This window comes from Mustela nigripes, chromosome 16 (assembly GCF_022355385.1).
Source record: "Mustela nigripes isolate SB6536 chromosome 16, MUSNIG.SB6536, whole genome shotgun sequence".
Classification (NCBI taxonomy): domain Eukaryota; kingdom Metazoa; phylum Chordata; class Mammalia; order Carnivora; family Mustelidae; genus Mustela; species Mustela nigripes.
The window spans coordinates 26,279,229-26,291,509 of NC_081572.1; the positions used below are offsets into that span (position 1 = coordinate 26,279,229).

Consider the following 12,281-nt stretch of genomic DNA (forward strand, 5'->3'; position numbering starts at 1 on the left):
GTCCCTTGTACCTTGGGCTCCTGGTCCCCAGTGAGTCTGGACAGCACGAATGTTGGGATTGGACCATTTGGGCCTATTAAAAATGACTGACAAATTTCCAGAGTGCACACAGATGATTTGTGGGCTCTGGTGTGTTGGCGGCGTGGGAGGGAGGATGAAGTATGTACTTGGTATAAGTGAGCTTAAGTGGGAAGTTAATGGTGTGTGATTGAGCAGTAATTACAGCCAAATCTCAGTTCCCTGTGGTCATGGAAGGGAAGGATGGGGGAACAGGAGGGGACAGAGATAAATAAAACCCACAGATAAACAATTCTCTTATTTTAGCCAACAACTCTGAGCCTTGTATGGCTCTGGTTTTGGCCAGGGTGCCATCTCTAGGGATCATCTGACTCAGAGGAGGGGGCCTCTCGTTTTCTGTGTCTGCCTACCTGGCAGCAAGCTGAGAAGATGGGCAGAAAGACCAGAAGGAGAAGAGGACCACCACAGGTGAGGTGCCCGTAGAGCCAAGAGCTCTGTTCATCTCATTTCTAGGCAAGTGCCTAGCACAGGACCAGCCGTTGTCCCACACTCAGTCGGTGTCATCCCGAGTGAGTGACAAGTCTTGGCTTGGATAATTCACTGTGGAACATCTGGGAGTTGGTTAAGTTGGACAAAGAAAGGCTGTGGCTTATTTTGAGATCCAGTGAGAAAGCTTCAGGTTTGCTGAGGGAAAGAATGAAAGCAACCCTGGCCTGAGAAGATGCAGGAGCTGGTCCCCATCCTTTTACCGAATGCAGGGCAGAGAACACAAGTTCCTCCCAACAGCCCACTGGGATGCAGGCAGCTGGGAGCTGTGTCAGTCATCTTCCTGTAAGTGCCTGGGAAACACACCCATGGTCTGCTGTTGAGGGAACTGACTTCCTGGCTTGTCCGGCACCCTGTCAGCTGTAATGTGTCTGAGCTTGCGGGACGACAGCTACTGAATCAAGCACTTGGAGCAAAGTGAGGTACCAGCAGGGGCTTAGGCTGAGGCGCCCGCCCAAGAACAAGCAGTGTTGGGCAGCTCAGGGTGGTGGACATGGAACCCTGGCACTGGGAAGGCCAGCAGGGGAGGTGAGCTCCTGGACACGCACGAGGCAATATTGTGACAGATTTACAGGCTTCCCAGCACTGAGCATGGCCCAGGATGAATGCACCCGTTGTATCAACATCATGACTGAGGCTGGTTGAGGGCTACAGAGTTTGCCCCATGCTTATGTATGGCATCAGGGTGTGGGGGGAGATGTTTACAGGTCATCTCAGTTGTTTCTCTGTGCTCTGTTGGGGAGGCGTGTGGTATGAATAAGGTCATTAGCGTGAAAGTCCAGCAAGACCTGGGCTCCTTTCCTGGATGGGCTGTTATGAGCTCCGTGCACTTGGGTGGAATGCCAAAGATTCTCTGCATCATTTTCCTCATCTGCAAGATAAGGATACTGATGGCCACCTCATGGGTTTATCATTAGGGTTAAGCCGTAAAATATCTGGAAAGTACGTATCTCAGTGCCTGGAATTCAGAAATCTGTTGTTCATTATAACAGGGTCTGTGACAATGGCAAGAAGTGTAGTGTAGGGACTGGCAGGATCTGTGCCAGGACCCATGTCCTTTGGGGTGTCACATCAGGTGTTCAGAAGGTATGACAGCCCAAAAATAAGCTTTCCTGGCCAAAAGCCCCTTCCTGTCTTTGGTAACGACAGCCACGGGAGTTTTGTGGCCACCAGATGTGTCTGGCTGATGTACAGTTCTGCCCAGGCCACAGAAAGGCCCCGTGGGACCCCCATGAGGGAGAGGAACTCAGGAGGTGGTGTGGGCTCTGGAGAGGGAGGACCAGGTAGGGCCAAGTGCCTATGGAAAGGGTGATGCTTTTGGGGAGGCAACAAGGGTAGTGCATGGGGTGCCCTCAAGCCCAGTCTCCTGGGCAGTGATCATGTCACCATGAGAATTCTGTTAAAACCCCCCAGTGGCAAATGCTGGATTTCTACCAATCATATTCACCAGATTCCAAGTTCTGACTGGTCTGGCTTCCCATGGTTTGGCCCAAACTAAGGGGCTAGCACAGTGACTACCAACTTTTGAAACTGTCACAAATTCCTTTTGTTTTCTTTCTCTCTCTCTTTTTCCATTTGGAAAGACATTTCTTCTTTTTTTCATTTTCTTTTAAATTTGCATACCTGCTTCCCTCCATATCTGTCAAAATGTTAAAGGTGATTATTATTATTATTAATAAACTGGAATTTTCTTGGCTGGAGATCTGTTGTTGCTGCTCACTGTTGGGGAGATGTGGAGACTCCTAAGAATGTCATAAAGTTAGCGTTGGTGATCTTTGCTTAATTTCTCCCAGGGGTGCTCACGAGAGAGAGAGGAGGATGGGAGATGTCACACGGAGCAACTTCAGGGAAGCTGGAGGGGACGGTTCAGGGCAGTACCTGGAGGGGAGAGACATCTCGCATTTCCCTTCCAGCTCTGTTTCCAAGGGGCCACCAAGGGACAGGAGCTTAGTGCTGTGGGGTGTCAGTGAGCCACCCCTCTCCTTCTGTTGCATCCTTTTATGTGCAGTGGGACCTGAAGCCCGTCCCTAGCTCCAACTCCCCATTTCTCTCTAGAACAAAGGCTGCCGAATCCTCAGATTCCGAGGGTCTGAAAGGTTCCATCATTTCTGCATCGTCATGAAAGGGACCTCATTTGTCATAAATCTCATGCGTATCAAGGTCACCCTCCTGCAGCTTTTCTTGGGCATGGACCTTACCCCTTGTGTTATATCAGAGATCCAACAGAGACCAAGCTAGTATTCTGACCGGGCTGGGAAATGGCAAGAAAAGAATCAAAGAGGGCAAAGACACTTACTTTTATAAATATAGAAACTACCACCAATCCATTAGGGCTCTTTGCAGCTTCTGTGACATTTGTATATAACTCATGGTTATAGTGGATAAGCTGCACCTGGCAAGAGGGAAAAACAAGAGTAAGAACAACAACCTTGCCCAAAAGGTGGGAGACATGGTGTCTCCTTCCTAGATAAGGGTTCACTCTAAGGTATATTGTAGAACAATTGAAAAGACAATCTTGTAATTTAAAGAGATTCAGGGAGGTGTGTGTACATGGATGTGTGTGTGTGTGTGTGTATAATGCACACACACACACACACACACACACACACATATACAAAAGTACCCATACATCTTTGCAAATGTTTTCTGGTAACAATCATGCCTTTAATAAGCTCAGTGCCCATCTGGCTCTGACTACGAGCCAGGATATTTCCCCTAAAGCACGTGTAAAATGAAATTCACTTTAGGAATTCTCTTATTAGGAGTGGAACTGCCCTACAGGGGCAGATGTGCCCTCCCGGCTGCATCCACAGCTGCCACGGGCACTGAGCGAATCTTCCTCGTGGCTTGCACGAGCAGGGAAGGTTCTGAGTCAGTCCAATGACTCTGAGAGGATAGTGGCCAGCCTATGAGATGTGGCATCCTGATCAAGAGAGAGTGGTGGCTCAGGCTGCTGATGCCCCAGTCTGCCAAGGTCATCTGCTGGTGCAGGACTCAACTTCCTCCTTGCTGAGTGAAGGTCAGCAAACTGCTTGTTAAGCCCTCGTGCAATAGTTAGCATGGGCAGCAGACAAAGTCTTGGATCTGGGTTCCAGTAAACTAGGTTTTCCCTCTCTTACCTAATTCTTTTTTTTTTTAAATGCTTTTTAAAGAAATTGTGAAACATAGCATCCATTTATGTCCAAATGAATGCCCCACCAATTTTTAGCCACATGAGTAATAAACTCCGTCTTACTGGAACTTGATTACTTCCTCTGAAAAACAGGTGTGATTGTCTCTCCTTAGAATTCATCTTAGGCTGTGGTTTTAAAATAGATTTTTTTTAATAGTATGGAAGTATAATTTTTGTAACAAACTGAAAAAATAAAAAAAAGTGATAGTTCCTCCCCCACCTCTGTGTAATCCCAGCCCAAGCAATATGACTATTAACACTTTAGCATATGTCCTTCCTGATATTTTTTTATGCTTATAGATCACACACATATACATGGAGGGTTTTAAAAATAATAAAAGATGCAGGGTCTATACATTTCTAGGATTGAGGATCCTAGAAATTATCTAGGATAGATAAATTCCGAGAAACATATAACCGACTAACACTGAATTAAGAAGAAATAAAAATCTGAACAGATGAATACAAATAAAGAGATTAAAGCAGTAATCAACCCCTCCCTCACCCCCCAACAAAGAAAAGCCCTGGGCCAGATGGCTTTGTGGGTGAATTCTACCAGTCATTCAAATAATTCACGTCCATCCTTCTTAAACTCTTCCAAAAAATGGAAAGAAGAGGAAATACTTTCAAACTCATCTGAGGAGGTCAGCATCACCCTGATACCAAACAAAATCACCCTGATTAGGAAAAGAGAACTACAGGTAATTAATTATTCCTAATGAACACAGATGCAAAAAACATCAATAAGCTGAATTTAATAGCACACTGAAAGGATTATACGTCATTACCATGTGGGATATACTCCCATGGAAGGATGGTTTAACATATGTAAGTCAATCAGTGTGATACACCACATTAGCAGAATGAAAGATAAAAACCACATGACCATCTGAATAGATTCAGAAAGAGCATCAGACAAAATTTACAATCCTTCATGATAAAAACTCTCCACAAAACAGGTATAGAAGGAACTCACCTCAACGCAATAAAAGCCAAATATGAAAAGCTCATAGCTAATATAATCAATGGGGAAAAACTGAAAACTTTTCCTCTAAGACAAGGATACCCACTCTTGCCACTTTGATACAACAGAGTGCTAGAAGCCCTAGGCAGAGCAATTAGGTCAGAAGAGGAAATAAAAGGCATCCAAATTAGAAAGGAGGAGGGAAAATTTTCTCCACAGATGAAATAATCATGTATGAAGCATACACTGAAGATTTGCCCACAACAAAACACTGTGAGCACTAATGAATGAGTTCAGTACAGTTGAAGGATACATACTCCGTATGCCAAAATTGATGGCACTTCTATATACTAACAAGGAACTATCTGAAAATGAAATGAATAAAGTCAATCTCATTCACAATTGCAACAGAAGGAATAAAGTACAATTGACCTTGAACAACACAGGCTTGAACTGAGCTGGTCTGCTTACATGCAGATTTTTTTTTTTGATACATACAGTACAATATTGTGAAGGTATTTTCTCTTATGATTTTATTAATTTAATTTAATTTTATTTTTTCAGTGTTCTAAGAGTGTTCATTGTTCATGAGCCACACCCAGTGCTCCATGCAATACATCCCCTCCTTAATACCCACCACCAGGCTCACCTTGCCCCCCACCCCTCTCTCCTCCAAAACCCTCAGTTTGTTTCTCAGAGTCCACATGATTTTCTTAATAGCACTTTCTTTTCTTTAGATTATTTTATTGTAGAATACAGTAGTGTACAAAATGTGTATTAATTGACTATGTTATCAGTAAGGCTTTTGGTCAATGTAGGCTATTAGTAATCAAATTTTTGAGAAGTTAAAAGTTAAACAGGAATTTCTGACTGTATGGGGGGGGGGTTGGTGCCCCTAGCTCTTGCATTGTTCAAGGGTCAGCTGTACTTAGGAATAATCTTAACCAAGCAAATGAAAGATTTGAACACTGAAAACTATTAAACATTGATGAAAGAAATTAAAGAAATAGGTAAATGGAAAGACATCCCATTATCATGGGTTGGAAAAATTAATATTGTTAAAATGTTCATACTACTGCTATTCAGCTCAATCCTTATTTGAATTCCAATGGCATTCTTTACAGAAATAGAAAAAAATTCCTAAAATTAATATGGAACCACAAAAGACTCTTAGTCAAATCCATCTCTTATTTATTTATTTATTTGTTTTTTTAAAGATTTTATTTATTTATTTGACAGAGAGAAATTACAAGTACACTGAGAGACAGGCAGAGAGAGAGAGAGAGAAGGAAGCAGGCTCCCTGCTGAGCAGAGAGCCCAATGCGGGACTCGATCCCAGGACCCTGAGATCATGACCTGAGCCGAAGGCAGCAGCTTAACCCACTGAGCCACCCAGGCACCCTCTTATTTATTTATTTATTTATTTATGTTTTAAAATATTTTATTTATTTATTTGACAGACGGAGATCACAAGTAGGCAGAGAGGCCGGCAGAGAGAGAGGAGGAAGCAGGCTCCCTGCTGAGCAGAGAGCCCGAGGCGGGACTCGATCCCAGGACCCTGAGATCATGACCTGAGCTGAAGGCATTGGCTTTAACCCACTGAGCCACCCAGGCGCCCCTCAAATCAATCTTGAATAACAGCAAGGCTTCCTGGTTCCACAATATAGGTCAAAGCTATAGTAATATAAAAAAGTATGATACATAAAAACATACATATAGACCAATGGAACAGAAAGGAGGATCCAGAAATAAATCTGTACACTTATGGTCAACTGATCTTTGACAAGGATGCCAAGAATACACAATGGGCAAAGGATAGGCTCTTCAATAAAGGATGTGGGGAAAGCTGGGTATTCCCTGGAGGAAAATGAAATTGAACCCTTATCTCATGTCATATAAAAAATTAACTTAAACTGGATTAAAGACTTATTTATAAGACCTGAAGCTGTAAAATAGTAGAAGAAAATGGAGGGGAAAACTTCTTGACATTCATTGGTCTTGGCGATGGCTTTTCAGTCATGACAGCAAAAAGTACAGGCAATAAAAGCAAAAGTAGGCAAGTGGGACCGTATCTGAATAGCTTCTGCATGGCAAAGGAAACAAAACAGTGAAAAGGCAACCTACAGAGTGGAAGGAAATGTTTATAAGCCATGTAGCTAATAAGGGGTCCATATCCAAAATACATAGGGAGCTCATACAACTCAACAGCAAAAACCCAAATAACCCAGTTAAACATGGGCAAAGGATGTGAATTGATATTTCTCAAAATAAGACATATAAATGGTCAATAGGTACGTGGAAAGGTGCTCAACAACACAAGCCATCAGGGAAATGCAAATCAAAATCACAATGAAATATTGCCATACACTTGTTAGAAGGACTATTATAAAAAAAGACAAGAGATTGTAAGTGTTGGTGAGGACGTAGAGAAAAGAGAACCCTTGGACACTATTGGTAGAAAAGTAAACTGGTATGTTACCATTATGGAAAATACTAAGGAGGGCCCTCAAAAAATTAAAAATAGGACCGCCATATGATTCAGTGATTCCACTACTGGGTATGTATCCAAAGCAAATGAATTTGGATCTCAGAGAGAGACCTTGGCAGTCCCATGTTCATCACAGCATTATTCACATTAGCCAAGACATGGAAATAACCCAAGTTTCTGTTGATGAATGAATGGATAAAGAAAATATGTAAAGAAAAACAAGATGGGATATTATTCACCCACACAATGAAGGAAATCCTGCCATCTGTGACAACCTGGATGAACCAGGGGGACATCATGGGAAGTGAAATGAGCCAGAAAGAGACTATTGTAGGATCCCACTTATGTATAGAATCTCAGTCAAACTCAAGAGAAACAAAGTATAGCTTGGTGGTTGTCAGGGGCTACAGGGAAACAGAAATGGGATGTTGGTCAAAGGGTACAAAGTTTCAGTTGCATAAGAGACATGAGTTCAGGGGCTCTGAGTATGGCATGGTGATGCTCGTTCGCAATACTGTATTGCCTACTTGAAATTTGCTAAGAGCACCGATCTTTTTTTTTTTTTTTTTTAATGTCTTTCCAGTGTTCAGAATTCATTGTTTCTGCACCACACCCAGTGGTCCATGCAATACGTGCCCTCCACAATACCCACCACCAGGCTCACCCAACCTCCTACCCCTCTCCCCTCCAAAACCCACAGATCTTAAATTAAATCCTCTTGACACACATGCAAGAGTAACTATGTAGAGGTGAAGGATGTGCTATTTAGCTTGACTGTGGTAATCTTTTCACATTTTACTCATGTGTCAAAACATCAAGTTGTACACCTTACACATACACAATTTTTATATGTTGAAGAAATCTTGAAAAGTTGGCAAAAAAATAAAGAATGCAACAACTCAGTAACAATGGAATGTTTATAATTATGACTCTGAACTTGATTTTTTAAAAATGTAAAATTAGTTGGTGGCTATCTCTCAAAGCCAGTGTGTATAGAGCTACCTAAGTTTTTATAATAGCTGGAGAATTTCCTGTCACATGAATGCCTGGTGACACGTTTAAGCACCCTCTCACTGGCTTTCAGTTTGTTTTTTTCTTCTGTCTTGTAAACAATGTCACATCAAGCTCAGCATATATCTTTCTGTAGCGGTGTGAGCACTTTCCACAGGCTGATTGGAGGATCTAATAAGACAGCACCTGTAAAAGTGATTTATGACTCTGAAAAAGTCTAAGTGTATTATTATCAATATCCTCTATTGCATTAAAAAAAGGAGGTAAAGTTTTAGAAGCTGAGAAAGTCAATGATTTTTTTAGGAAGCGATTTTCTTTGATCTTTGAAAAAAAAAAAAACCCACCTCTGATACAGTGGTTTGCAACCTTCACTGTGCATTTAAATCCCCTGGGTGCTTCTAATACCCACCTGTGCCTGCTCCCCCAATTCTAATTTCATCGATTTGGAGTGGGAACAGGGCACGGAGATTTGTCAAATGCTCCCCAGCCAGTGGGCAGCTGGAGCGGCAAGCCAGGGCAACACAATCAATGAACACCCACATCCCATCAGTGCCCAGTCAGGTGGATGGAAACTTGGATCTGAGAATACGCTGAGCATCTTGAGTCATTAGAGCCTTTCATGGAGGGAGCATGGTGTTGCTGGTCTTGAAATACCCTATTTGCTTATTGCTTTTTCACTTCTGTGCGTTTTGCCAACGGTGGCAGATGGTCCTACAGCAGCTCTTCTGCAATCAGAAAGGCAACCACAGGCAGGGACTGGCAACTCTCCTTTGCCTGCACAGAGCAGATCAGGCAGGTTTTTCAGGCCTAGGCCGATCATTTGCCTCCCTCCCACCTGCCCCCACACCCAGCCCGCGCTATCTGCGGGTGGGGAATCATTGCTGTGTAGAAGAAGCAGGAGCTGCGGGGGACCTGCCACACCTCCCTTCAGTGTTGAGTAAGCTTCTTAATGAGAATCCAAACACACCCTGCCATCTGCTAAGATCTTCCCACCAGGTGACCTACAAAACCACCTGGGGATGGGCCAGTGTTGCAAGGAATTCGTGGAAATTTCAGCATGTTCTGAGAATCAGGCATTGGAGAGCTGGGAACTGGAAGGTGTTCCAGTGGCATGGTGCTTCTCTCCAACTTGCATGACTGAAAAATGCAGGACAAAGTCTCTTGAGCCACCAGGTGACCCACAGGGTGGCTTTCTGCAAGGTCCAGGGACTATGACAAAGGGGCTGGCAAGCAGAAGGGTGAGGCTGTGCTCTGCTTGAGGCTTGAGTTGGCACACTGAGAATTCTGATCTGATGACTTGCCTCCTCTTTGTTACAGGACAAGTTGGCTAGGGTTTTGATCTCATGAGCTTGGGTTTCCATTGGGAGTTACAGATGGCCTGCTTCTTACCTGAGGGTCAAACCGTATGAGATTGACTTTTTGATTTACCGAAATGGTGATTTTATAGACTTAATATAATCTTAAAATAAAGCAATTTGGAATACAACGTCATCCCTCTCCCAAGGCTCACACATTAGACGTTAAAAAGACCCATAGTGCTTTTCTACTCAATGCACAGTACAGGGATCAGCAGCCGCCATAGCATCTGGAAGGGAACCTGTTAGACACGTAGAATCTTGAGCCCTACTCTCCATCTCCTGAATGAAGATCTACATTAAAAAAAAAAAAATTCTCTGTGATCTGAATGCAGATTAAACTTTGAGAGGTTCTGTTTTCTGTTCTTGGTTGGTTAGCAGAGAGCCCTGTCTGGTCTGGCTGTTCCCTGCTCTTCTGGTTTAGGTAGGCTGGGTTGAGGGGTACAGGTATCATGGAAGATAGGCTGAGCCCACATCATAGGAAGCCTAGAACATGAGCTATGGAAGGGTTTTGAACAGAGGGTAAGATGATCAGCATGGGCTACCAGAAGGCAGATTCAAGCCTGCAGAGCCTGGAGGTAGGGAGGGTGTCGTTTCAGGAGGTGGCCATTAAGGTGGACAGTGTTTTGTAGGAAAACCACAGAATATGCATGTTTGGCAAGAGTCGGGAAGAGTGTGCACCAAGCGAGCCCCCAGGCCTCGGGACAGTTAGGAGCCCCAGAAGACCCTATGAAGCATCTTGGCAGTGGCCGGGCTTCTTGTTCCACCTGTTACAACACAATTTTGGCATCAAAGGCAAGAGCAGAAGATGCATGGGGCCTGCACAGTCCATGCAGGGCTTAACTATGAAAAAGCTGCTTCTCTCCCTAACTTCCAGGTCCCTTGAGTGGCAATTATAGTTCCTGCAGCTGATGCTTTGTTCCTCCCCAGCCGGGCACAGTGGTGCTGATCCAACGCCCACTAACCACACACAATGTGCCTGGTGTGGGTGGGTGCGTCTAGCGGAAGAGGGTCTGCTGCTTGTTCTACTATGAATTTGTGGGGGGAGACAGCCATGTACAAATCATATCCTGCTAGGAAGAAAGTATCAGATTGGTAGGAGAGTTCTAAAAGTGATGTATATGGGTAACTCTTCACCAGTTATAGGCAATGCTTTAAAATCCCCATCCTACACATTCAGAATTTTTAAGAACTTGAATGAGCACAGAGATGTAGTTTGAGCCTCAACTTTGTTGCTCACTTGAGGGGATCAGTGTCTGACATGAAAGAGGTGACAGTAAGTGGATGTTTGACCTCTGAGCAAGAGCAACGCAACTTCAGAGGGCAGAGGGCCAACGGGCAAAGTGCTCACAAAAGCAAACTCTCCACACGCTAATCCTGATATGGTAATTAAGCATCAAGTTTAGTTATTCATTAAAGAGCTGCCCCAAGAGCTTCTGCCAGCCTCGTTGGAATTATCATGTGAATGAGCTAACCCTGGATTACAGGAAATTATTTTATAATCTTGACTTCTTATTAATTTAGATAGGTGCCCTCAATGAGGGGCTTTCTGGAAATGCAAGACTGAGACATAGTTGTCTTTAAGGAAGAAGTAAGATACTGTTGGCTTTTTCATGATGCTCAGATGGGGCTCAGAGCTAGACACCAGGATCTAGCACATTCTCCATACTTATGTCCTTCATGACCTGATGTGAATCTTCCTTGCATGGTGCTGGCTTGAACCTTGTGTTCTCACCTTAGAACCTGCTGTCTCACTCCATCCCTTGCAGACACCTGGATTACACTTGTTCAAGAGATCTTGGAGGGCCAGCTACGTGCTGAGGCCAGCTGTATAAGACTGATGAAGTCCTTGACCTCCTAGAGGTCATTTCAGAGAGCATCCAGAGCTTTGAGGAAACATACAAGACTTTGGCCTGCAAAGTGAATGGCATAGTGGGGGGAGGGGTGGAGGCAGGGCATGGAGGCGGGGCATGTGGGAGTAGGAACGAGGTCAGGTAGCGTATAGTTAGTAGGTGAAGATCTGTCCGCAGAGGTGATGGACATCTGAGCTGCATTCTGATGATGAAAAGGAGCTGGGCGTGGAAGACTGGAAGGAGGCAGGACACTGGCAGAGAGCATAGCCTCTGCAAAGGGGTAGGGACAAATGGCTGAGCATGGCGGGGGAAAGATGTAGGTGGCTCAAGATGGTACCAGGTCATGGGGGAGCTTTGACTTTGCAAACTATGGTAAGGAGCTTTGACTTTATTCCAAGCACAACAGGAAGTCAGAGGAAGAAATCGGTTGATCCGATGTATGTTTTTGAAAGATTTCCCAGGGAAGAGGGGAGACAGGGGAGATCTTGCCTCCTCTTCTTTACCTTACAGCTCAGTTCTGGTCTTGTTTTCCCTAGGACATCTTCCATGAATCATTGGCCTTGAACATCGAATGTAGCTCCTCTCTGCTCCATAGCGCTCTTGTCCAGGGGCAGGGTTCAAATATCTCACAGCTGGGATGGCAGGGGTACTGAGTGATCAGGACAGGTGTAAGTCCTAGACAACTGGTACCATCGCATGGGTGCTGAATGTCATTGTTGACATTAGTCACCATTGTCATTTGTCGATCATCATTACCAACAGTGGATGCACACTTATTTGTGCCAGATGCAATGTCAGCAGGAACATCAACTCATTGAACCCTCACAGAATTCCACGAGTTGTGCCATGCTGTCTATCTGAGTCATGGGGACAC

The 12,281-nt window shown here is 44.2% G+C and overlaps 1 protein-coding gene across 1 annotated transcript in view; it reads right to left on the reverse strand.

Annotated features, from left to right (window-relative positions):
• Nucleotides 1-12,281, reverse strand: part of CA10 (carbonic anhydrase 10) — a 503,136-nt gene that overhangs the window by 21,807 nt on the left and 469,048 nt on the right. The window contains exon 5 of the mRNA XM_059379334.1: nt 2,861-2,956. Within this exon, the coding sequence (XP_059235317.1) occupies nt 2,861-2,956 (96 nt within the window). The remainder of the gene's footprint in view (nt 1-2,860; nt 2,957-12,281) is intronic.